Genomic DNA, 27,969 nt, shown 5'->3' with positions numbered 1-27,969 from the left:
ACATCTGAACTGCTCTCACTTCAAGGCAGTGCATTTTCTGAGTGAAATGGTCCTTGCCAGCACCAGCCCCGTCTGTCTGTGTACTGGTTGTTTCCATTGATACAGCTTCGGTTTCATTGTCACATCCTGGGAACTTCACGCCTGTTTCGAGCAAGTCTTGCCAATGTTCATCCTAAGGCACTGCACAACATAGCAGTTCCCTCTGCTGCGTGCCTCGACTCTGCGCTCGAGGTGTGAGATCAAGAGATGCGATGGGCAGCAGCGCATCGCTGTTTTCCTCAGCTGCTCTGCAGGGCTTCGTGGCTGCTTTGGCTTCTGCCTATGGAGAGTTTCACTCTTCAGTTTCTAGTCACATACAAGGAGGAAATTTGTGAGAGTGCTACTTTGAAAATTCAGTTAAAGTGATTGAAAATTGGGATAATTATTATCATTTCCTGTTCCTGGCTGTTACTGCATTAGGAATCTAAAATACTTTATTATAAGCTGTCAAATAGTGTGTAAATTGGAGCAATGCAGAAGTGGCTCTACTTGTTAAAAAGGAGCTCATGCTGATCTGGGGCAGCTGAGACCCCCTCATGAAGAAATGGTGAATTTAGAGTGGAAATTTTTACCTTTTTTTTTTCTTTTTTTTTTTTTTTTTTAAATACTGGTGCTTTCCAGGGAGCTAGAAAGCTGCTTTGGGTTCCCTGTTAGATAGAACAGTATGTTGGGAAAAAAAGTTTGAGAAGTGAGTCTAGTGAAAAATTGTCCCATGTGGGTCTGTTTGGTTTTTTAACCTCCATCTCTGCATTAAATGCAGAATGAGGGACGCAGACAGACAGGGCAGGATTTCAGCTTCTGCATTTTTCTAATGGAGGTAGGATGAAGAATGCTCGCCTAGGAAGGGTGGGCTTGATATGCCACTGAGCTGTGCATACCTTCTCTTTTGAACACTTGCTCAGCCTCTATTCCTATTCTGAAGAGGAAGGGCTTGCCTGCAAGAGTAGGCTGGCCATAATAAGTATTACAGCTACTTCACTACATACCATTGCTCAGCTACTGCATAGCTGAGAGTCAGTATCAGAGACTGAGATTTGGGAGTCTACATAATTTCTAACCTTTAGACTCATATTTTTTTCTGTAGATTTATATAAAGGGATGTCAGTGCTTTTCTGCATTGTAGCAACTGCTTGCATGCGATATGAATGCTCTGTTCAGTTCAATGGTATAGCTACAGCTTTACAGAAATAGTACTGCATAACTGAATTTGGTCCTGAGTGATGCTGTGCCTTTGAGCCAGAGGTGCACTGGCTTCTCTGTCACAGGTGAAGCAGCTGTTTCACTGGGAGTCAGATTTTCCAGTCTGAGGTACCATGATGTATATGAGATTAGGCCAGGTGATCACAGCAGTCACATCTCGTTTGACAGTCCTGAAAGCAGATCTGAAAGAAAAGACTTAGAGGAAGGAGCAGGGGGAAGTGCCGGAGGAAAAGGAACAGAGGGTAAGAGAACACCAGCTTTGAAGTGAATGACTCTCATTCACCACTACTAGGATACAATGTTCCCACTGTTAATAGCGTTTAGTTAACACCTCAAGGCTCTGTCCTTGCCCGTCAGTTACTGTATATTGAGCTATAAGCAAGCTAAGGAGTTGTGGCATCAGGAGTACCTTAAGTGCTCACTTGTGAGTGCATATTCAGGGCACGAGCTGTGTATGCCTGCGAGCAGAAAGGTCATGAGCTGTCTGGTCTGCTGGTGTCAGTTAGGTCTCTCAAACTCTGCCCTTCACTAAGGGATGTGCTTGTTGGAGTGAGTGTGTGATGTTGTGAGACAGCAGAAAATTACTCAAGTGTAAACATGGGGATGACCAGGCGTGGTCAGCATCCTTCAGGAACTAAGCTTTTTGGGTTAAACAAAAACAAGATTCATTTTGCAGTTGAGGGGTCTTGAGTGCTGCTTCAGCCATGCCTGTTGTTGTCCTTCACTAGTAATCCTTAGATCCCCTAGCAAAAGACGTGGTCGCTCTTCTAAATGTTGTGATCCAGATCAGCTGAACTGGCCAGCTGGAGCCTTTTACTTGTTGAAGCTGGCATGTGTTCCCCAATTAACAAGCACAGGAAATAACTGCAAAGAAAAATCATAATACGACAGTAAGGTTGTTTAGCTAAGCACGCAAATAGCAAGAAACCAATGTTTCACCTAGATTTATTCTTAAGTGGGAAGGAGTATGCTGAGAAGCAAAGGTACAAAGAAGAAATGTGTGAAAGGATGCACAGCGGCGCAGCAGCAGCTTGCACGTCCCTGGGTTCTGATCCCCTGCTGTAGCTACGCCGTTGCTGTCCCATTTTGCATCATGTGCCACTAGATCGATTTTTTCTGCAAGGATAATGCCAGGTTTGAGAACTTGTTCCGAATGGATGAATCAGTGGGTAACCGTTCCTTGATAGAAATGCATGCTATATCATTTGTTGCTTTGCTGCTTTCACACAAAAGTCAATATGTCTATTTTAAGGGCATTCAGTCGTTCAAGTCGCTCAAGGATGGGATGTCCCCTCCATTTTTAAGGTGAAGGAGTGCCTCTCTTACGTGCAGTTATTAGAATAGAAAGCATGCATTTTGAGATGATACGCAATGGTTTTCTAATTGGTACCACGATATTGTCTCTTTTTCTAATTCGGCAATTTAGGCTCATCAGAAAATGAGGTCCTCCTGGGATTGTGATGGTATACAGAAGCACTGAAGAAGACATAATTTCATAAATAATTGCTCAGGTTTTTCTGGAAACAGCTGCTGTTTCTGATTGATGTATACAGATTTATTTATTCCTTCTGTTTATATTACTTGACTGCTTGAAAGAATGTCTGGTTAGCAATTTAATCAACATTTCTTTTTATGAAGAGGAAATAAGCTTGTAAGGGGTAAAAGAGAAAAATTAATAAAGATAAAGCTATTCTCTTTTTGTTTGATTTCAAGCAAGAGACAGTTTCAGGTAAAGGACTGAAGAACACATTTTCTCTTTAGGTTTAATGTACAGGAAGATGGGAATTGTCTGAAGGTTGTTAAAAATAAAGCAAAAAAATAAGCATTACATTCAGTTACTGGCACCTACTTCACTGTGTTGTGAATAAGCAAAGTAACACATGCTGCACTTAAGGACGTGGATAATGATAACAGGTTCTGGGTTTTAAGTGCCATTGATTTCTCCCACCCAGAGCAGAGACAGTATCTTGACCTTTAGGTCAAATCCTCAGCACTTATAAATCATGGCTTCTTATTTGAAATCAGGAGAGCCACTCCAGTTTACATCATCAGTGTCTCTGGCTTCAAGAAAATAGATGTGTCCTTTGTGACTAGAACAGTTTGTATTCAAAATGGTGTGGTCATACAGCAGGATGGTTAATTGGAGAGTTTATTGTCTGTCTGTTTCAAACAGGACCACACAATTTACGACCACTTTATGGGTGCTCAGTAATAATGGTAAGGAATGCCTAATCTGGTGATGTTTTCCATCTATTACCTTGAACAAAAGTGCTAAATAAAATTCCTTAAAATTTCTCACTGTGTTTTTTAGGGAAGGTGTTATCAGTGTAGGGTATCGGGGTCCTCCTTTTGTGAAAGAACTAATTAAAAAAAAAAATAGGTATAGGAATCGAACTACTTTGATTTAAAGGACTGGCAATGTCAGAGATTTGAGGGGATGTGCCCAGAGGGCCACAGCTGTGTCGCCTGGGGCGGATGGCTGTCCCATCCCCATGCTCTCATCAGTGTCCTCCTCCTCGGGGCTTCAGGCTTTGACAGGGAGCCATGCTTTGTTTCTGTCTGCCAGAACAGCGAATGGTTGTACTGGACATAGACTTGTTTATACCCTATAGGGCTGTTGGGAGATTGTCTGGTTATCTCTAACCTGGTGTCAGCTGGAGATAATTTATTTGAAAATAGTGTGGAGCCTCTTGCTGGAGGAAATGCCTGGCACCAGCTTTGGTTTATTGGGCTTCCATAGAGTATCTTACTAAAGTTGTATCATGTGTTGCTACGATTGAAGAGTTAGCAGTTTCAAGCAGGCATTGCAGCTCAGATGTGAAAACGATACCTGTGCATGTTAGCTTTATGAAAGGGAAGAAAACAAGTCCATGAGAGCGTAGTGGCTGGGGACTATAGTGCATCTTCTGGTGGGTCAGCTTGGCCGCCTGGCTGGAGCGATGACTTTCAGGGGGGGACCAGCTGCTGCTCCTTCCTGTGGCTGTGGCAGCACAGGGCTCCTTTTTCACGGCAGCAGACAGAGCTTTCAGAACTTGTCTTTGTAACTGAGCACTGGACCCTGAGTTGCGTTGTTTCTAAGTTAAGAATCTGGTTTTACTTTACATTAGGAGTCAAGTGCATTTTTGTTTATTAAACTCTAGAAGTAAAATGAGAGACAGCCTACATTTATTGCGTTTGGTTTGAGAATCACACTATTCATAAAGCACTTTGAACCAGATTTGAGATGTTCCGCAGGTAGGTATATAGAGATTGCACTTAAGTCTGTTTGCCTAAACTAAATCACAGGGAAGGAGATGACAGTTTTGTTTAGGAAAAATAACCAAAGTCCCTCAAAACTCACCACCATCACCAAGGACTGTGAGCTTTAGGAAGGTGAAACACTGTGGAAGTTTCAAAGAGAGAACATGTTACCCCAGAATTTCTCATGGGCGGAAAAACAGTTTTGCAAATGAAAGTCTGCTTTTTTCCCCAGAAACTGGAATATCTACTTTATAGTCAGAGGAGCTGCTTAAGACTGTTGTTAATCAAAGTCTTTTGCATGCCGGATTATGATCTGAAACCAGGTTTCATGATCTCTTGAGCTGCTGTCATTGCATCTTTACAGGAGATGGAGTTTAATTAAATGCCTTATCTGTACCTACAGTGACACAGCTCTAGCTGTAGAACCTCTGCAATTTCAAGAGAAGATGGTGGGAACTGTGGCGGGAATGAGGGAAAGAACAAAGTTTCCTCCATGAGTTCTAAAATCCTCCGACACTTCTGACTGCTGTTTCTCCTCTTGATATTTCTTAAAACGCCTTTACCTTACTGATCTGTGTAACCAAGACTGACAATTTCTTGGACTAAGTGACTTATACATTCATTTTTAAAAACGCTGCTTTTTCTGGCATGTGTGATTAGATTCCTGGCAGAGTGAGCTCAGTACTTAAACTCCATCATTTAAGGCCCAATCCAAACGTCCTTGGAATATTAAACTAAATATACTTCAGAGGATCCCATTTTAAATTATGTCCAGAGAGGTCCTCGCCTTGTCTTAGCGAGCTGTTCCTTGCAAAACCCCTCTGCAAGCCAAGGCACTTAAGTATCTAGAAAGTAGAAGTGAATAATACAGTGACTAAGAGAACAATAGTGGATGACCACATTATATGCCACACACTTTTGTCAGTGTATTTTGCCTAATCTATCCATAATATTCAGATAAAAAGTTTTAGACTCGTAACTGTTCAGGAGTCTATCACAAACAGGAGAAATGTGAGAGTTAGAAATTTTTTGGGTGAGACGTGTAACTTTGATTCAATATTGAACTATGAGACTGTAGAGGTGTACAAACATGCTACGTATAGATAGGGTGAGAAGTACAGGAACACTGAGGAAATAATTGTCAGGATAATAATGCATATTAAAAAAATACGTTCATTTACATTCTGTTTGATGTGAGGGTTCAGGTTACTTTTACTCCTCTGAACAGAATCATACATCCCTAGTAATTATTTCTTTGTTAAATCAATGACATGCAATTAGCACTTTATCTGGCATTTAAGAATGAGTAAGGAGAAGTATTGTTCTTGTAACTACTCATCTGAAAATGAGAAGCTGTGTGTTTAATTTTGCTGCAGATGGAAATTTATTTGTGTGTGTGACTTAAATTCGTAACTCGAAGTCTCTTCTTCCAGGAAATCTATAGCTATTTTACTGCTCGGGCAATGTTTTGGTAATTTCTGTTTAATTTATATGTGCTGTAACATATCCAGAGACACCTGTGCCACCACACTAGCTGCTCTGCACACTTGTGAATGCAATAATAGTAACTTCTTAAAAATCATAGGCATTGGACAGAGCTGTATAAGGCCATCTGCAATTCTACCTATTTCTTCAGGATCTGAAGTCTGTGCTGTCATGACTTAACAGTTGCTTAGCTAGCAAGAGTAAAACCAGTTCACGAAATGAAACTGCTGATTAGAAAGTGGAGGGTCTAAAATGATTGACTGTTAAAAGGCACAGAAAGACAGAATGACATATGGGGTTCATTTGGTAATCAGTAGAAACCTTGAGTGTTAACTTCAGACCAAATAGTGCCTAGGATCTCCACCCAGCTACGTTTGGCACAGAGGCTGCATAGAAAAGTCCGTAAGCTTATGCTTGGCTTTGTAAAACTGAGAGCAAAATTCAGGTAGGGCAAATGTTTAGGCAGTGTCAGGATTCCCTTCTACTGGTAATGTACTGTGGTAGAAGGAGAGCTGTACGAATGTGACACTTGTTCTAATACCAAAACGCAAATTTACTCATTCATTAAAGGAGTCAATAAAGAGAAAAGCATTATTTATTTTTGTTTTTCATAAAGGTAGTTAAAATACTGACAAAATAGCCAGGAAATAATTCCATTTCACTCCAACTTTCTAATTGATTTTTTAATGTGAAAATACGAGAGTGAGGGTTTCTGTCCCCAGTTTTCACAACCAGCGTCCATTACTATCCCTACATTTTTATGATCAACAGCAGATTCTCATTTACTACTGAATCTGGATGAAGGCATACATTAGAAGAAAGGAAAGTGGTCAAACAATGGAAGAACCCTGCATTCAAACTGCTGATATAGTTCAAAGGCTGCTTTTCAGCAGAAAACTTGACCAAAAAAATGTTGACAAGTTTCATACATTCAGCACTTCTATGTAAGATTGGTATTTTCAAAGTTAAGCTTCTAAACTTAAGGTCATGAACTTTCTACAAAAAACATTTTCTTAAAGTGTCTGTATATTTTAGCTTTTTTGGCTCACCCTTGCCTTCTCTTTTCTTGCCATACTGTGCTAGGCCATGTGCAGTGCCCATCAAACCATAGTTTCCTCATCCAAGGATGAAGGCTTTATGTTTAAGTACCTGAGTAACAGAATAAGTGTGCAATGAACAGGCTTGGGAAGGAAAGCACTGAAGAGTAGGTACCACCTTCTCTTCAAATGGAATGCTAGTAACAGTTGGACAAACCTTTTCCAGGCAATGATTTCCACGGTTTAATTGCAAGTTTCACCTAACGGTGTTTTCTTAGATCAGTGTTGAGTTTAGGGTGTAGATGGCAGTATATGCTTGTGTTGCTAAGTAGTCCAAGGCTACTGTCAGTGCTACCAACAGAGGAAGGTGGTGGAGACACGGAAGTTTCACGAGACGGCCACATTCAGCCTTTTCAAAGTAGTCATCTTCCTTCTTCTCCCACTTAAATCCTGTTTGCTGCAAACAGACATAGGCCATGTACTTGCCCATCTATGAGTATGAAATTTATGCGCACACATTTAGTTTGACTGAAAAGTCAGCCTGGATTTTCAGAAGGAGATCTGAGTGCACAAACTATGTAAGAGGAATGTTTGCAGCTCACTGGTATCTACTGTGGTATACGTTCATATGAATTAGTGCAGCCGGCTAGCCCCAGATAGTAACTGCTGGAAGGAAGACCCTTGCTCTGTTGAAGTCAATGGCAGAATTCCCTTTCACATACTGTACTTAGGTTTTTGCCCAGGAAGGCACTGGGGAACACAGAGGCTTCTGTTGATGTTCTCCTAAGTGCGAGTAACCAGTTCTTGACATTGCCAGCTCTGAAAGGAAAGGAAAAGAAAAATACACAGTGATTATGAGAGAAGAAAGTACTCTGCTTCGTTAGGTAATTGTGACTGGTTCGAGGTAAATAACAAACCTATCAACAGAGTGCCAGAAGAATATCCTTTCCAAGAATGCTGTTTGATTTACTGTTGAGAGTCCTAGGACGTTGCTTTTCATCAGCTTTGGTAATACATCTGTAAAGTGTGTGTCTTCCAGATGTGGTGCTTTCAGTCAAGGGATCAGGCTGTGAAGTGATCTGCAGCTGAATAGCCACACTTGAAAGATGAAGTGCAGTACTGGAAGAAATCACTGAGAAATAATGATGACCCTGTTGTAAACAGGAAGTGTTATATTGTCATCACTTCTGTGATATATGCCAAAGTACAATAATCTTGGATCAAATGGTTCTCCTTATGTAGGACTAAAAACAGGATTTCCTGCATTTCAATGAAGCATCAATATGCAAAAGGATTTTTCCTCTTGCTCTAGGACATCAGAAAATGCTAAATGCATGTCCGACCATGCAGAATTTTTTAAAACTTCACCTTTTAGAATTAATTTTATTTAAAGAATTTCATTCTATTCTGTTTTTTTCAACCAGATTATAACACTCATAGTTTTCATTTAATACTTTTATTCTAAAGCTCTGGATGATCTTTTGGTATAAATCTATCCCTTCTTTTTTTAGTCTTCGATTGATTGCAGTGTGGGCTTTTTCTCTTCCCATCTTGTTTTCCTAGCCAGGATTGCCCACTTAGCAGCTTTGAAATAGCCACAGAAAATCAACCAAATGCATTTCTTCAGCAATCCCTTTTTCCCTTCCCTTTGCTGTCTGTAGCAGGCATAGCTGTTCTTTGCTGTCTGTAGCAGTCAGATGTGATCTCCAATGGATTTCATCGTATAAAACAAAACAAACCCTACGCTGCTTACAGAAACATGTGCACAGTGAGCACGGAGAAGCATTCCAGCCGTGTCTCCTTAAATGTTAGATGGTTTGTGAGAGTCTTTCAGGCTTTCTATTGATTTTGCATGGAACTAGGTCAGAGCTGCTTTCAATTGAACAACTTGGCTGCTGCAACTCTCACTTAACTGTAAAAAAGGAGTATTAAAAATTGATATGCAAAGCAAACTTCTGCTTAATTAGCAAGCAGATGAAGTCAGAATAGACAAACCACCATAGTTAATAAAGATGAGGAAATTACTTTCACTGACAATATAATATACTCCTATTTTGGGGGAAAAATGGCTTAAGCACTGGGCGTCATCCATTTTTCCTTGCATATGGTATCAATAGCCTATTAGTTTTCTTTGGGAGACACTGAGATAAATTTACAGCTGTGCAGATCAGACAATCTACCACGCAACAAGAAAGCCATTAAAAGGCAACTCTAATTTTTAAATGTGTAGTAGAGGTAAATAAAAATCCCTGGTGTGCAGAGAGAAGAAACTGTGGGAATCCCTCAAGGGCCTGGTCTTGCTCTACCTCCGACACGCGTGGAAGCGGTCAGTCTGTGGCTGACGGGTGCATGCTGCTGCTGTGCTGGCAGTGTGACTTGGGACACTGGGGGAGCAGTGCCTGGCCTTTCCCCTGCTCAGGACGTGGCTCGCTGAGCAGGGCTCCTGCCCCAGCCACCAGGGTAGGAGCTGAAGCCTGGGACGTGCCTCTGGCAGCTCTGATCAGACCACCACGCACACATGCTGGCTGCGGTCTAATCCCATGTCTTCAGCCCTCCCGATGGCCAGGAGTGCCCTTGGGCATGCTCTGTGCTCCTGCTTCCTTAGCCAGGTCCATGCCCACCTTGTGGCCGTACAAGGTGAGGTCCAGCACACTGGGGCTGGAGGAGATCGGGAGTTCTGAGTCATATCCAAACCCCATCCCAAGTGTTTTACTTTGCTTTACACCTGTAAGCATATGCTGGATCTTAGACCCTGTGAGCAGTACTATTTATGCCCCACAGTATGCGAGTTCTGCCTAGAGTGATGTATTATTTATTTAGGTTTATGACAAACACACAGAAAAAAAAGAGTAAATGAATAATGCATGGATGATTAGCTTATATGTGTCAGCTCACAGCTGAGAGAGATGGCAGAGAGGAACCCTCATTTTAAGTTCCTTAAGACCATTGCTTTTCTCTCTTCCCCCCAAAACCCCGAGCTGTAATAAAGGATCTGCTGTTTATCATTTAGCATTACACTAAGAAGCCACCAGGACCTGACATTAATTTGTGCTTAAGAGCAGAGTGGCAGACTGGCCGCAGAGTATATATTCATTTGAATGATAGCTTTTCAGGTAAGATGTTTTCCATAACTGTATTTTTCAGACTGCTTTAGCCCAAGTTACAGCTGACAAGCCCAGGGTTTTTTCCTCACTTTCTTTAGCATTTACAAGTTCTCCAGTACCACAGCTCACAGGCCAGCTTTGCCGAGTGTGCAGCTATTAGGTGACCTTTCACAGAGGGGAAACTGTACATGCCAATTATTTGTAAAATATGTTCTCTCAAAGAGATTTTAGCTGCCGTCTTATTCCTGAAATGGAAAAGGCTGAGATTCAGGTGAAATAAATAAGAAAAATGCACATCTTTGAATATTGAAATACAGTGACACCTGGAAGTGCTTGAAACATTTGAACGCCTTTATGGCAGTTCAACCAACTGTATCCATAAATATTTAAAGCAGTGAATTATTTCTTGAAATTTACATTTTTATGTACTACTCTGGCTTACGAATTATTGAACAATAAAGATACTTTCCATAATAATTTCAGCTTTCAAAATAGAGCACTTGACTGTGAAAAGATTTGCCTCTGGCCATCATATGATTGAGTGAGCTCCCTGCGTAACACCGAGTTTCAGTATCTCCTGACTCCAAATTAAGGTTTCTAACAGCACGAGCTAACTTAGATCCCATCTGTGTTTCCGCGCTTCTCAAATAAAAAAAAGATAAGAAAAACAACACTATGCAGCAGCTACTGTTACCTTTCAGCAGAATGTATGTATGACTGGTTAGAGTTCACGGTTTCAGTATGAGATCAATGTAGATAAAGTGGCCATTAAAATCCTGCTGTAGCTTTTGTAAAGGGTTACCCTGTTTAAAATACACTGGTTTGATTTTCAGTTGATGCTAAGGTCACTACCCCATAGGTAACCATAGCCGACAGCCACATGCGTGTTCTGCTCTCTGCCAATGCCTCGTGCCTGGCTGTGGGAGCGGAAATGTGGAGCGATGAACGTGCTCTTACGAGACACTGAGCTTGCTCCATGGAGCTGCACTTGCTCAGGTACAAAACAACCAAGTGACTGGGACAGTGATTATTTTTTTAAATGGAATTCAAATATAACTCCCATTGACATTTATTAAGGAAGCGGAAATTATTCTAAAATCCTCCCCAGAATATTTGAGCAAAAGTGAGGCATTGAAATGTCTTTCCGATTTTTAATGTATTTGCAAGTGAGCAGGAAAGTAATATTACAGAAAACTATATAAAACACTGCCATGTTGTTTTTCTGACTGTGTGTCGATGTTACTGATAGTGATCACCAAAGAATAATGATTCAGGCTCTGTGATGGGTTGCATGACATTATAATCTGATTCAATCTGCTTTTCATTTTTAGGATATATTACTTTTCAGATAAACTGAGAACTGAAAATCCCCAGGAAGGGATAGTGGAATGTAAATTTACGAAGTCTAGACAGCCAGCTGAAAACTGATTTTCTACACCTTATAAAGAAGTAGACTATAAGCCAAATCTTTCTTTAGTCCAAATATTTCCATAGTTTCCAGCTGGTTGCAGAGAACTGTTGTGCTTTGATTCAGCTGATAATAAAGCTAAGAACGCACAAATCATTTTTATCAGGCAGCAAGTACGAAAGCTTCTTTGTTAGGTAAACTCGAAGTGGGCGAGTCCTTAGCCCCACACTCAGCCAGAGTGTTCCCAGTGCACCCAAGGGCTGCCCGCGCGGCCTGTGGAGTGTCGAGGGGCTGTGTTGAAGTAGCATCAACGAGGCACACACAGAGAAGGTTTTCATTGAGGCAATCACAGCATTTCCAGCTGAATGACGTAATAAATTAAATACAGTGACTGATGCACCAAGTTGGGGGGGTGCTTGCAGGGCCGGATTCTGACTTTTTAAAAGAGTATTCTATTCTTCTGGCTTTCTCTTTGTTTCCCCGGAAATGAAGAGCTGCAGTCTAGACAGCATCCTGCACTTGTGGGTACGAGGACTGTGTGCTTCTCGAAATAATTTTGGAAATTTGTTTGCATCTTTCCTTTCCCCTGATAATAAGTAGCATCTTAAATAAGTGAATATTATTGGTGTAAAGAGAAAATTAAGATACTATCGCATATATCTATTATGTGAAAAAGAACATTGTTATTTTTGATAGATCAGTGCTAAGAAAAAAATGCAACGGCGCATTTGTTGATAACGGAAACGGTTCAAATCTCGTTACAATTTGGGCTCTACAGCTCTTTGCCTGGTTCCTGGTATTTGCAGGTGTCTCTGCAGTCACAGAGGTGTGTTACGGACACGTCACAGCAAAGGTCCCTGAAAGGCAGACGTCATCTTGTATTGATTCAGACTGTCTTTTCACCTTGTTCTCTGCTGGGGTTACCAGCTAGGGAAAACAAACAGTTTGGGTTTTCGTTACAGTGTCTTTTTGCATACGTTAAAGTAGGTAAGTGACTTAAAAGTTCAAGGAAGAGGTTTGATTTTGGAACGTCTTTGTCACATAAGACGTCACTGAATCCTATTTTACGAGACTTGCTAATGTGGGATTGTTTTATCATTTTCTCATGGAGTGTTACTACTGTGAATAATAAAAAAAAATCTTGAAGGTTGCAGTATGATATCCTTAACATTAATTTTTACTATTAACTGACAGTAATTTATGAAATAAACTAATGGTTACATATTGCACTGCATATCCAGTTAGTTGTTTTTACATGCTTTATATGCCATTTCATTGAGGAAACTTCAGGCTCACTGTGGTGTTGCTCATCACAATCATCTGCAGGCTGGAATGTGAAAGAACTCAAAACAACGAGAGATATTGTTACTGTTCTGCACAGGCAGGGTCTCTGCCATACTCTACAGATATTTCATACTGCATCTTCCACTTTTTGCTGTAGCAGAGGTAAATAGTGTGGGAAGTTTGGAGCCACAGACAAAGTGATTTGAATGTGGTTCTTCATGTGGGACTGCATCATCTGCGTAGAATTCCTCTTGGATAATCCCAGTTCCTGGCCATAGGGATAATTGGGAGAGGAGGCCCTTGCTGAGACAAGTTCTGCTGGTGCATCTCTGGCAGTCCTGCACAGCCAGGCTGCTGCCATTCTGCGTGGGTGCCCTGGGGAGCTGCCCTCATTGCCTGCCTGCAAATGGCTCCTGGAGATTTCCTGTTGCTTGACTCTCCCAAATCTTGTAATGTCCCTTGTAGCCACAAAAGGGTTTTGAGTTAGGGCTCAAGGGCAGATTTCTGTCTCTAGCAAATGTGAATTCCAAGACTGTAGATGCATACAGAAATTAAGGTACGCCAGGGGTTTGATTTATAAACCTGAGTGACTAGAACTGAGAGTATCATGTCTTGACATCCTTATGTCTTTGGGCTTAAATAAAAGGTGTGTAATTCCAAACTCAGAGGGATGTTTGGTTTTCTTATTGCTAAAAGGAGGCAAACCGTTTAGCAAGCTCTGAGTAACTGACAAGCACAGTAATTAGCAGTTACAACTAAAAGAATAATGTTCCTTCTGTATCTACTTTTCCATGTCAATTTTTCGCAGCTAGAGTTGGGAAAGATCAGGAATGAACTGTTTTTCCATGCATTGCTCTACCTGCAAGAAAAGAAATGAGGGTCTTGAGAAAAGAACAGAAAATCACCAGCCGTGAAGAAAGCAGACGTCACTGCTTCACTTGAAAATCATTCAATTGTTTTTTTAATTTCTCCTGATATTGACTTATGGTGTTGCAAGCAGAAAGTAATTTTCTGGCTCCAAGGATTTTCCAACCAAGTTAAATTTTATTCCTTAGATTATGGTGCGGGGTACACCCAAGATATTAACACTGGACAGTTTTGTGTATTGTGTGCTTTTTGTTAGAGCTTCTGAGGAGTACAGATGCATTCTTTGCACAATATTGCCTTAGGAAAGAGCTTCCATAGAAATGCCTGAAGAAGTACTTGTTCCCACTGAAATGACAGCTGAAAAGAATTAAAGTATTTCCATAAATTGCTAATAGAAGCAAAGTTTTGTAGGATACCATTTTCAAAAATATTTTCCTGGATAAATGTTGTAACAGAAAAGTTATATTTTACCCATCTGCTGCTTTGTGTATGATAATTTAGAAGTATATTGAGACCTACATAAACTGTAGATTTTAGGCCTGGAGGTAAAATTGTGATATAAATTGCCCTTGAAAGATTTATGATTGGTATTTGTGAAATATTGAACAAAAGATTTTATGATGTGGGTAATCAGCAGAACTCGGTAATGAAATGTGCAATTGTGTGTTTTGTAGAACCACTAGACGAGCTGAAGATCAGAAGTCACAGCACTGAACCACTACCAAAGCTGGAAAACAAAGAGAGGGGAGGCCATCATGGGACAGCTTCCTCCAGGGAGCCAGGGAAAGCTCAGGAATGGGATGGAACGCCAGGCCCACCTGTGGTGTCCAGCAGGCTGGGGAGATCCTCTGTCAGTCCAACCATGTTGGCTGGAAGCAACAGCTCAGGTACGTCAAGCAGCAGATCAGGGAAGATCTCATAAATCTCCTTGTGAGCAGAAGGATCTCTACAGATACACAGATGTAGGTGAGCATCTGGAGTCTTTAGGCTTCCAAGTATCTCCTAGAATCTGTCCTGCCCATTGACTGCTGTAGTTGTCGTAGGTATCGCGCTATCTGCCTGTGCTCCGTACTGGAACAGGATTGGGAAGGTGGCAGGTAAAATGAGCACGTAAACATCTGTTTTCAAGGAAGTAGGGAATTCCACTTGATGCTGAAAAGGGATGCTGCGGTAAAGACACTCCCAGGATGGCACCTTAGAGAGAGGTTCATAAATTCCCATATAACATGCAGTATCACAAAAACTGTGCAGAAACAAGCCTATCTTATTGATAGGCAGTGAGTGGACACAGGCAACCTTTGCTTTGTGCTTGTACATACATTTCTAGAAAGGTGACTATGGATTTCAGAAGTCTCAAATTCATACCTATCCATTTTATTCATCAATTTTTGTATATAGAAAATAGTGGAATATCATAAACCATGAAAAATATTGCAGGCTTGTTTATAAATTGACTACGACAAACAGAAGTGATACACGAACGGACATCTATGAACAGGTGTGTACAGCTCGGGCAGAACCACTGCGTTGTTACTTTCTGAGACTGGCCAGTTCTCCTAAAGGAGTAACTGCATTGCTTACTGGTTGGATTGTGAAAAACACCCATTTTAAAAGCAATTGCCATATATAGTACTGGAGCGTTATGGTCAGTGTTCAGTACGCACAAGACCATGAATTAGCCACTCAAACAAGAAATTGTTCCTGTATGAGAGATGTGCTGGGCAATCACTGGCAGAGGTAAGTCTTTACAGTGCTGAGCTAGCAGCGGTGCTTGCCCCTGGCTTCCCTGTGTGATAATGGGACTCGCGTTTCCCCTGTATTGCTGGAAATGACACCTGATACTCAGTATATAACTTGAATAGGCTTTGCTGATGTGACATGTCATTTGCAGCAATCATGTAGTCCAGCTTTTCTTGCTACAGATCCCACAGATAGTCCTTCCTGGGGAAGCAAACATGACTTTTCTGCAAATCTCATGACTCTGGCACAGGTTATTTGGGTGTTACTGCCTTTTTCTTACTTGTTTGTACTCACAGAGCATCCTGGTAGGTAGGAATTTTCCAGATTAGCTCATAGCTTTGTTAAAAATTCTGTTCCCAGTGTATTAAAGCATTATCTGTGCTAACGCAGGTGAAAAGGTGGGTTTAAAGTTACCACATCAAAGTGTCAGGACATCCGATAACTAGACCAAAGGTGTGCACCAACCTTTCAGTTCTGCGAGATGACAGTATGGTGTATAATGGAGGAAAATGAAAATTAAAGAGTAAGTTCTTGGCAAAATATTGCACTTCTGTTCCATCTTCCTGCATCAGTTTTAAAGAGTTGGTTGATCTCCATAAACAGACAAAACATGTTGGCCTCCATCTTCATTTGGCATCAGCAGACTGTAGTAGTTGTTGAATCATGCCTTGATTTAGTTAACTGTGACTTTGTCTTACACAGCTAGGACTGTCAAAGAAAAATTATGGAAATATTTTATTGGCTGAATTTTGACTCCTTTTTATGATTGAAATCTGAGATCTGATTATGATTTTTCTTTCCTCGCAGTTTTTATGGCATTTCATTTGATGAATATTGCCTCTCATCTGCCGTGAATATTTTTTCCTGTGTCACTGGCTGTTGCCTGCGCAACATGTTTTACCTTTAATCAGTAGGGCATTGCATTCATAATGCAGCTTTCCTCAGTGAACTTGTACATGAAGTGCAGCGGTTCGTTCTTCGCAATTCAATGAGAACTGTAGCAGAGTGCAAGAAGAGAGATTTAGTACATCTGTACGGATACAAATGCTTCTTTTTCTCAAGGAGATAAAGCAATTCTGTGGTAGGAATTTAGAACTTAGGATTACCACAGGACCAAATAAAATCAAGGCAGTCCCCAGTACAGTCCTTGTTGCTGTTGCTCACTTTCCAACATCATAGATAAGAGAAAAAAGGCTTCTTTTTTTGTGCAGACATGTCTTTGAAACACCGCGGTTTGCTGTCTACCTCCTAGTTCACACTGGTACAGGCATTTATTAGGGCAGTGTTGGAATAATTTAAAGAAAATGGGGTTGAATTGCTCTGCTGTAAAACAGAAAAGATGCAAAAGGACTTCTCATGCGTGCTCAACAGACAGCTCTGCTGCAGCACAGATTAACTAGGAATTGAAGTGGTCCGAGCGAATACCTGAGTGAGACTGCTGATATTTTGTGGGTTCTCCCCATTTATGCACCTGCTGGTGACAACAGAGGGGGAATGAGCCATCTCCAAGCGGAATCTTGAGCTGTCTGGTCATCTTGTTCAGATGATCCTGGCCTGTCAGGTGCATATGGGAATCACTGTCTCCAATGCCTGATTGTGCTCTCATATGTCGTATTTGTCAGGGCCACTTTCTGATTCTTGGCATCCTATTATTTCTTATGGAAAGCAGTGTAAGTGGTTTGGGGGCATGCTGGCATTTAGGAAAGGAGTGTCAGTGCGATTGCAGTGAACAGCCAAGTGAGATCTGTGAGACAGAAGGCTGTGGTAACTTCATTCCAGGAGCTTTGAAGAGTATTTTCTGGAATGTTGCTGTTGTTTTCCAAAGTGCGACCACGAAGCACTTTGCATTGCCACCTGCTGCTGGAGACAGGCACTGCACTGCCTTTGCCTTTTACAACTCGGGTACTCTGTTGTTGTTGTGTCCTGTTTTTGAATCACCGTCAGCTTGTCACTCAGCCAGCCCATTAGTATTCTAGTTGAAAACATTGTGGACAATCAGGGAGTAAATGCCCACCCTTCATTGGAACTACTGGCTAGCATTATGGGTTTGTAAAAGTAATGAACAGTTAAGTTCAAGCTGTTTGAGAACAGAGCAGTGCCTCCAATGCATGTATTGGTACGAGAAGGGAGCAGGGACAAAGTTCATTTCATGCTAGCTAGGGCTGCTTCACTCAGAGACGACTGGGTACTCTCACCAACCCCTAAATTTTCTCTTCATAGGCAATATCAGAGTATTGCTGCTACTAAATCCTCAAGGATACTCCAAGTGAAGGCAACATAATGCTGGAAGTATATGTTACTGGGCGGCCTGCCCAGCGAGGTCCAGCCCAGGATGCAGTATTTCCAGACCTTGCCTCCACTGGTCATCTGTGTTCTCTGCACACAAGCTCTTCCCTAGCAGCGCCTGTCCCCTAAAGAAAATGAGTAACACTGGGAGCTGCACACCGAGGGCATCGACCCAGTGCACCATGAGCCCGGTGTGTGATCTCCAGGGTGCAGGACCACAGAGCCTCTGTAGAAGTACACGCTGCTCTCTGCAGCAGTGGTGCTGCAGCTCTTTGGAACACTGCACAATTGTCCTTTTGACCCAGAGCCCCGGGATTGACAGTGACCCACGCCAAAAGCTTCAGAGAAAAATAGCAAGACATTTTAAGGAAAATACACAGCCAGTAGGACATGATTATTCCTTACCTCATTGCTTCAGTCATTGACATAAACCTGAGACGTGACAGTTCAGAACAAATCTTAATTTAAAACACACCTGTCTAATACAGACGTGGTTTTTCTCGTTACCTGACTTCGTTTTGAGACCTGCTGAGCTTTTGATAACGGAGTTATCTAGTAACACTGAGTTCCACAGGTCCAGTGCTCCCTTTGTGAAAGTGGTTCACTCTGACATGCTGCTGTGCTGTTTCAGCACTAAGTGGCTTCTGCAGGTGAAGTCCTAAATACCTTTTTTTAAAGTGACAGGATACTTTATAGTTTATTCCGCCTTAAGGTTTCAAAATGTCAAGTTATGTTTCAGCTTACTTTTTAGCAGACCAACGCGGCCAGGTCAGTATGATGATGACAGATGTGATTCAGTTTTCCAATATGCATGTTTTATTTTTCTGCTTTTTTTTTTTGCTTTTTTTTTTTTGCATGTGATTATTCTCAGCCTGTCACATCGCCTTGTTTAATGCAAAGTGTGCTTCTTGGCAGCTGTTGCAAATAAGCAATATTTCTCTTTTCATGTGCAAAGAAGAGACTGTGACAGGATAAGAAGCTTCTCCAATGTAAGTGACAGCCAGAGTATTTTTTTGAATTAAGATTAGGATAGGCAGAATGAAGGCTTCCTTGGATGAATAAAAGAGCTCTTCCTGTTAAGTTCCAAAAATAAAAAACCACACAGAGCTGTTGTATTTCTGGAGAATATCGGAAGCCACAGCACATTGGTATAAAACTGATCAAAAATATTTCCGTAAATCTTGTCACATTTCAACATCTGCTTTATTGAGGAAAATCCAGCAACACCCCCTGCCCCAAATGCAACCAGCCAAGCCTTTACATCTTTAGATATGATGACAGCACTTGCACTTTTGGAAAACAGGTCATTTATGTGAGCGCTTAAATGCATACTTGAGTGCACAATTTCAAGGCAATCCTATTTGTGATTGGAAAGCCTATATTTCTGTGTTGGATAGTCTCTCCTAAAATTCTCATCCTTAATGCTGTCCTTTGGGGCTGTCCACTTGCTTACGGCCATGTGTAATCCTACTGGCATTGTCAGGACTTAGCTTAAACCTGCGAGTCCAGTAACGCTGCTCCCGTTGCAGCTGACGACGTGCGTGGGTTTACTTCATGCTGAGGTGGCCATGGTCCCAAGCACTGCCATTGTTGGAAGTGTTGTGGCTGCTGGGAGTGACAGAACAGGGGACTGAGACGCAGCTGACCTGCCAGCCCCTGCTGTGTTACACTGCATCTGCACCCGGCTCCTGGAGGTGGTTCAGGCACTTGGTGAGCAGTAAGTTTTTCATATGGCACAGTGTGAGGGATGTATCATTGGTAGCTGTGCAGAATAATACCATCAAAGTTTTGACAGTTAAATTTCGCAAGTGAATCCCATTAACATTTCTGTGCATAGCATAACTAAATATGTGATTCAGTGCTCTAGCTACCCTGAGCAATCTGCTGAATTCAAACCTCATGCTGCCCATTGATTGCAACGGGCATCTCTAATGGTTACTCAAGTGCACTGCATCCCCTGGCCCCAGTCCAGCAAAGCACTCAGACATATGCCTGTGCGTTCCCTAGCTTGGCAGTAGGCTGTTAGCCCTTGTCAGCATTTCAGTGGCTTACAGCAGTGTCAAAAGGCCCCTAGCTGTGGATGCAGAGAGGGTCCCGTGCTTGGGACCCTCTTTCAGGCAAGTTTACTTTCTTTAGAACCAGCAGATCCGCCCGCACGGTGTAGTGACTCACAGTGAAGAGACGGGGTGCCGTGCTAACTTTATCAGCAGGGAGCTGGACGCGTTTTAGCTTGCATTATCATGGACCCTGAGCGAATGGGTCCTCCTCAGAAGACAGGCATCTACAGAGCCTCCCCTCTGTGCTTATCACACGGGCTGGTGAAACTCTGCTCCACACCATGCATTCCTGTCACAAAGGGGACTACTCATTTCGGATGGTATTACTGAGCTGTCTCAGTACTGTTCACATGAGGTAAACATGAATTAAACAGTAGAAACCATCCCTGAGATTTGCTAGCAGAAGTTGTTCTTCCTTCAAGATTCCCAGCAGTGAATAAGAAAACTAATTTTCATTCCAGAATCAGAATTGGTTTCAATGTGCAGACCTTGCAAGGAAGCTGAAATGACCATTTAAAACATGTAAACAGCGAGGTAAAGATACTGAAAGTGGCTGGATGATGTACACAATTACGCAAGAGGACCTCCTACTCCTTTTTAGAGAGCCCAAAGCAGAAGTTATTATTTGAAGTGACCGTTATTTTTTGAAGTGATCAAAATCCAGTTTGCCTCAGTATGGTGAATAAGAGCAGTGAGCTGGGTGTCACTTATGCAAGAGACCGTTTATGGTCATTTTTTTTCCCCACAGTAGTGTGCAGTGTGAACGTGTTACTTACAGCACTAATTACAGTAGAATAGAGCGTTTACTTAAGCTAAAAAATGTTCAGTCTGAGATCAATGAAATGGCAACCAACCTTTCACTGCATAACGCAACATCCTGGACTTAAAAAAAGCTAGATAGAGCCACCTCTGAAACCTCTTTTTGTGAGGATCACCATGGAAATGGCGATAGTTTCCTTAATACTGTAAAATAAATTACAGGGAGATAAAGGAGCTAATACTTAATCTGTGTGTGATAGGTTTTGTTTCTTTGATGCCAGATAAAAGGAGTATCTTTGACAAAGAAATGGTAATCTTTTGTTGTTGCACATATATCCAAAATGGAAATTATGACACTTTGCTTTGCTTTCCCAAAGCAAAGAAAACAGTTCAGAAGCAGTGGCAGACAGTGCCTTGGAGTTTTTTACATGCTGGGTGTCTGAATCAGCTTGTCACAGCAAAAACAGAGCCTCTACTTAGCAGAAGGGAAAAACAACCCCAAAAAATCCCAATTCTCGCCCTCTCTGATACCCCAGCAAAATTCCAGGAGGGAACAGACATGACGATCCATTATGATATCTGTATTACTGAAAGAAATTGTCAGAAACCTGGCACACAGACAGTGTGAAAGCAGAACAAAAACAAATCTAATCAAACGTTCAGAATAACTGCCCAAGTCCAAAAAAAGCAAATCGACAGATTATGTACAAAATGCAAGGTTATGGAGGAGATCAGTCTGCTCCTTTCTGCGTGCGTATTGCCGTGTTGACTCGTGGTATGTTTACAGACTGACTAGGAATGAGGGAATTGAATAATGCATTTGTTGAACAGCATAAATATTTTTGCTGCTCAGCCAGATGGATGTTAACCAACCTATTAATATTTAGTCGATGAATATTCACCCATACAGATGCTTTCATTGGTCTGAGTCCTCCAGCTTAAGTGGATAGCTCTTCTTCATACCCTGTTGAATTCTGCAATATCCTAGGAAAATAAGCATGTAAGGTGACAGCGAAAAAGCATCAGTGAGATTTGAAGAACACGTTTCAGCATGTCGCTGGTAGGTGGCATAATGTGCCAGCTGTCCTCGAGTTTCCAAGATGTGCCAGCTGACCTTAAGGACACGTTACTGATGGACATCTTATTCCTTTCAAACAATGGCCCAACCAGTGGTTAGTGATTGCAGCAGAGATCCATGCAGAAAATAGAGATATTAGTATAAAGCAAACACAGACAAAGCAGCAGTGTAAATGAGGCATGATACAATACATTTCAGAGAGACACAAGCAAAAGATACATGAGAAGACATGTTCTTCAAAGGCAAATTTGCTAAACTAGGATTGCACGAGGCCTAGGTCCTTCCTCTCTTCTTGAAAACATGAGATTGAATGGGAGGAATTCTTTAAAGACATCATGAGGCAGCATGATATTACTGTAATTACTTGCTCTTCATGGTAAAGCACTGCTATCAATGCTAAAATTGAAAGTGTTACTGTATAAAGTGTATTTGCTGAGTGCAAATGTCCCTGGTCTCAGTTTTTGACCACTAAATAGAAAAGACAGGGGCAGGGTTGGCAGGAAGGCTTATAAAATATGAGGAGAACAAACATTTTCATCTGAGCCAAAAGTCAGGGGTTGAGAGATGTTTCGTCGGCCTTGAACAGGAAATGCATGTAAAAATATTTTTCTCGAGCAGAAGCAGGCTGACCCCTTTCTCAGGAAAAGGCAGTTTCTTCTTGACCAGGTGTAGGGTGTTGAATGCTCTGGGGTGGCACACTGGTGTCAGCATAGCTCACAGACCAAAACCTTTCCAGATGCCTGAGCTGCACGGTCACCCCTGTGGTGGTGTATTAAGAGCAGTCAACTGTGCTGGGAGTCAATGGGAGCCTTCTGAGAAATGCCTCCACATACAATAGAAGGAACATTAGATAACTATAATTTCCGTGTAGTTCTTCTCTGGAATAGAGCTTTCTTTTCTTATTCAAGGCAACCTCCACTTTTGTAATTGCCTCAGTTCTGGAGAACTGACTTCAGAATTTGCCACTGTTGATGTTCTTTTTTTTCTCCTTTCTTCCTACTTTCCATCTCTCAATTCACTGCTGTTACTGTCAGATTAGGTACCACACTATCTTCACGTCTTTCATAAACTCCTGTCTTTCTTCTCTGGCATTTCACGCTTTCCTTCAGCACAGTCCATTTTTGGGCTGCCATCTCCTTCAGCTCTGGGATGAAGAGATGAAACCAGAAGCCACTCTAACTCCCTTAAATCGCTGCTGTATTTTCTGGGCAGTAGAAAAAGGCACTGGTGGGGACAACTAAAAGGTTTCCTTTATGTGCTTCCTGTCTGTCGCTTTATGCTCTATACTTTAGCTTCAGACATGCTAGAGGAGAGGAAAGAGGCCGGGACATGGAATGGGTTTTGTCGTAATCCCCCTTCTTCTGACCTCAAGAAGATCTCATGAGTCAAAGGCCCAAGACTTTAACTAGAAACCAAGCCTGGAGTCTGTGTTTAACAGAATCCTGCCTGCACCCTGTTTCAGTTCACTGCAGCAGTAACCCACCTCCTGTTCACTGGAATGTTTTCTTCTCTCTTCCTTCACAGAGCCTAAAGCAAGCTGCAGGTTAGGTCGGTCTGCGTCTACATCAGGTGTGCCTCCTTCGTCCATTACTCCGCTCAGGCAAGCCAGTGATCTTCAGCCGAGCCAGGTACCATCGTTAGCCAATCGTGAATGACTTCATGTGCTGCAACATGCCAAATGTTTCTCACCTCTGTGTCTGTCATTTGTTACAGTAAATGAGTTTTTGGTTTTTGTCTTTGTTTTCTGTGCGTGTGCGTGCATCTGTGTGTGCGCATCTCTCATTAGCAGTGAAATTCTGCTGGCAGCAGCCAGTAGAATTTTCTTTGCTCCTAATTCCTTGTATCCTTTTCTGTCTTCATTCTGTAATATAAATGTAGTAAAACTGTACTGTATGAATTGGTCGGGTTTTTAATTTTTTTCATGTTTTCATGTTTACCGTCTTTAAAATTTATCAGACTTTGATAAATTTAATCTATGTTTTTATGTAAATTTCTTTTAAATGTCTTGTCTAAAGCACTTGCACCAATGTTTGTCAATGACTTGTACATACCTGACTTCTGCCCAGTTGTACTCTAATATTTGTGCCAGTCTCACATTTGTTTTGAGCTTTATGCATGATTGTATTACACTGTGATTTATCACTGTCCTGAAAACTGCTTTTGCAGCAAGTTATTTGTTTAGTTAAGGCAGCTAAACTCTCTTCAGCTATAGGCCATGTAATGCTTACAAGACTATTAAATAGTCCACTGTAGTTATATTTATTGTATATTGTTAGGAATCAAAAAACAAATCAAAAGGGTAACATGTCCTTGTATCTGAAACAGAGATACCTTTTCTTTTTTTCATCAAAACCAAAACTAAAATGCCACATAAACCCTTGAGAAAGAAATGAAAGCATTTTGATTTGGCAAATTTCTCCAATAGAGAGAAAATAGAAAAGAAATAAAGACATGGGAAACCTATACTTACCTTTATTTTATATGCTAATACTAATATTGTATCATTTTGCAGCGCAGACCTGTATTATTAGTTTGACAGAACTAACTGCTGAGAGTAGCAATTGAGAGAAGAGGTTTCACTGAAACACAACGTGAATGCCTTCTGACAAGCTCAAAGCACTCAGTATTGCATCACCTGTGTGTTCTTGTACCGGCCTACACATCACTCTGTGTGTGGGGAGGAGGGTTGGCGGGGGGTATAGATATGCATGAGGAGGCATAGACATGTATGTATATTTGTACACATACATATATGTACACACACACGAAAACACCCTTACTTAGATGGTGAATTTTCAATTGGCTTTCAGGGAATTAGTCCCCATAATCCTATTGAAATTTCAGTGTGATTTGAGTGGAAAACTCCCCAAGGACTGCTTTGCAATAATTACGTATTTAAGCTGTTTGTAGCTTGGTGAGTTGTTTCTAGAAGGTCTTGACCAAAGTAGAGGATTTCTTCAATCCAGACAGCCAACTACTTGTTAGGAAGGTTATATTTGGTTAGCTTAGTCCATACAGGTTAAAATTCTTTAACCTGCAGACCTGAGGCTATTGTATTACTCCTGAGCCTGTTGGACAGGATGCCTGACAGATCCTTGCACATTTCTAAAGAACATTTTACTTAAGAAAATAAAATCTATAATGGAGATTCAAGATGACATCCCATTTATATACCATACCCATTTATATACCAAGTGTTCCTTCAGGTAAGGAAAAAATTAGGGTAATGGTACTTCCAAAGGTTTTGAGTGTCCCAGTGTTCACGTAGTATGCGATTTTAGATTAAACAGGTCTTACAGCAGACATTGATGCTTTGCTGCTTACTCAATGGCAAAGGCACCTTGGATGTTTTGAAGGTATTTTAGTCTCTCAGTTTATATTAAGAACTAAACAATAAGCCTTGAAACCAGAAGCTGGTGTGATAGAAGAGATAATGAGCCACTTAGAAGCTGCAGCCAGGGTTCACTGAAACTGTGAAGGAAAAATCCACCTCGCTTCATACAGAAGAAAGGAACAAGGATGATAAGAGGAATTTTCGAGTGGCTGTAGAGGATGATCTTGTTAATTGAATAATGTGTGTTATGGACATGGCTTCAAAACAAAACGAAAACTGGTAAAAGCTTTCTCTCCCTGTAAGTCTTCCCCTCACGGGGTCAATCTCTTACTGTCCATTAAGTTGTCATTTATTATGATGGTATAATTTTTAAAAGGTACAGATTTGACTCCGATTCCAGTGGAAGGACAGAAGTCTCATTATGTCTGTGGCAGATACAAACATTACTTTGATTGTCTTCTTTACACTTCTATATCTTAATGTGCAAATAATCTATGGCAAGTGAAATGCGTTTGGAAATGGCTGGGTTGTTAGCTCATTCTGAATCTGACAGATTGGGGCATAGCGGGTATTTATTTTCACGTGCTGTGGCTATTGATTGTATTGATACTGGTTTCCTTAACCACATCATAAAGCAGTTAGACTTTCCGAAAGGTCCTGTTATCCACCTCTTTGGTGATGAGATGGGCACAGATATCTTTCATGGATATGAGGTAGAGTGGTGCATCTGGGAATGGCACATTACTGTTAATAGGTTTTCTCAAATCTTCATGGATCCCACACTGATGTCTTTCAAAATGTTTAACTTGGGAAAAAAATCAGATTTGCAAATGAGCTCCCAAGGCCAATCATTTTTGATACGGAATCATTCATGGAAGCGGTGAGGTTGCTTAGTAATTGAAAATAGGTCTGATCTAAGGAAATCTAAACTATAATTCCAACCAAATATTGGATAATTATGTAACTACTGACATTTAACTCCCTGTGCCTTATTATCTTGTTTGTTTATTGGTGTAGGAATTGTGAGGATTAACCAGTTAATACTCATGGAACGTATTTATGGTGTATTGATGGTATGCGTTACAGTGATCACTTGTAAATAAAAAGAAAGGGCTTGCAAGCAGACTTTAACAACGTGGCTGGTCTCTGGTTGAGAGCACTTTAAAGTTCTGTAGTGCAGCAGTGCCCAGCAGTTACCAGCACACTGAGTCAGACAGAGAGCTTGCTGTCCTGTACTTACCTCTGATAAATAGTGAGGACATTTGGGAAGAGCTGGCTGCAGGAAGTTAACTTGGATGAAGTCATGAGTTGACTCAATTTAAGTGGAAGGATAAACATAAGTTTACCTTGGAATTGAAGTTACTGATTCTGTAAGAACAAAGTTTAAGAAATTAAGGAAGTTAATGGAATGGGAAGTTAAGTGGAGAGCTTGGAACTGTAATATGGCAGAAACATAGAATATACTTGAGCTGCAGAAGTGGCGTATTTCCTAAATACATATCCTAGTATGAATATCCTAAAGAGAGGAGTGTAAGTAGCAGAGAAGTGTTCTAGATATCACAGAGCATAATCCCCTGTAAAGGTTCTCTGGTGTTAGCAGAGAGCTTACAGGAAACGGAAAAATGTTCTAGAAAGTACAGTAAGTTATATCTTACAGATAAGAAATGTGTGAATAAAAGCAGAAGTAGTGAAAGTCCACCTGAGTTTGGCCTTCATATGGAAATGAAAACAAGAATCAGTAGCTAGTAGCTTTCCAAGTGGACAGAGAACAGGAGAAGTTAACCACCATGTGAGGTTTATAAAGTAAAATAAACACTGTCCAAGGACGCCCCAATAAATAACTCATCACCTGTATTTCAGCACCCACTGCGCTGGTGTCTGAACTTGCACAGCAGGCATGGTCAGGGGTTTCACTCTGCAGTGGTAAATGCTCAGTCCTATCAGGAGGCCCTCATAGTGAAGAAAATTGTTCACTTCTGTGAAGCAAGGAGGATTTGGGGTCACAGGTACCACTGCAATACAGAGATGTTGCCCTGCATCCTGTCATTCTCCACATTGTCATCTCAGGGTACAAAGGATTACACTCTACTGATGGACTCGGAAATCCCTGTCACCTACAGGATACACCTGAGCGCCTCTGTCACGAAAGAAGCAAATGTTTCAAGCAGCCTGCACTGTGGAAGTTCCTCTGCTGGAGAGCACAGCACTGCACGTCCGTATTTTTAATGTACATGAAATTATCTAGGGCACTGCCAGACTTCTCCGAAATGGTCTTCAGCACACCAGAAAAACTGGTTTCCATTTTAAGAAAAAGAAGCTAATATAACTATGTCCAGATTTTTTGCTGCAAATGAGTTTTGCAAAGTAGTTTGTTTTCATTAAGATGTAGACGGCTATTAGCAAATCACATATATGAAGCTACACAGCAGCACAACAGTGCATGTTTATAATGAAAATCTATGATCTGAAGAAAAATACACCCTTTGAAAACAAAACTCCTGAAGTTACAATGTGGTATTTCAGCTTTTCTGCGAAGTGGAGCCTATTTTCAGACAGATTTCCACAAGACTCTGTACCTTATCTGCGAATGTGCAGCCTCTCTTCATGCTGCTGCAGGAAGACAGCGCTGTCCTTGGCTGTGTCTCCTCAAGGTGTGCTATCTTAATTCTGAAGGTTTGCATGCCTCTTAAGGTCTGGTGTCTTCTTGTAGGGAGGACTGGGCAGTGATATCTATCTCCAGTTTAAGCATGGAAAGAAGATTTAAACTTTACAGTGATGATCAAAGTAAAATCCTGAAGCCATGCTGAGATTAGAGGGAATAACTCCGAGGAGGGAATGAAGATACATGGACAGCTATGAATTAAGGAGTTTCAGCTTGCATTGAAGGAATGAAGAAAAAGCTAGAAAATACATCAGAACCAACACTGAACTTTTTGTGGCTTCTTTAAAGCAAAATAGATCAGCTCAGTTCATTACTTGCCTGGTATTTGCTTGAGACCACAGCAAGTTGAGACAGCATTTTTATTCCCCCATTTATTCCATTTTAGGACC

The 27,969-nt window shown here is 41.3% G+C and overlaps 1 protein-coding gene across 1 annotated transcript in view; it reads left to right on the top strand.

The window, feature by feature from the left end:
• Window positions 1–23,239, top strand: part of NYAP2 (neuronal tyrosine-phosphorylated phosphoinositide-3-kinase adaptor 2) — a gene marked incomplete at its 5' end in the record, with an annotated part of 28,380 nt that extends 5,141 nt beyond the window's left edge. Inside the window, 2 exons of the mRNA XM_010186359.1 lie at window positions 14,339–14,551; window positions 23,109–23,239. Of these exons, the coding sequence (XP_010184661.1) occupies window positions 14,339–14,551; window positions 23,109–23,239 (344 nt within the window). The remainder of the gene's footprint in view (window positions 1–14,338; window positions 14,552–23,108) is intronic.
• Between the last annotated feature and the right edge of the window lie 4,730 nt (window positions 23,240–27,969).

This window comes from Mesitornis unicolor, unplaced genomic scaffold (assembly GCF_000695765.1).
Source record: "Mesitornis unicolor isolate BGI_N332 unplaced genomic scaffold, ASM69576v1 scaffold11316, whole genome shotgun sequence".
NCBI lineage: Eukaryota > Metazoa > Chordata > Aves > Mesitornithiformes > Mesitornithidae > Mesitornis > Mesitornis unicolor.
Note: the sequence above shows the minus strand (reverse complement) of the source record. Positions and strands in the feature narration are given on the sequence as shown.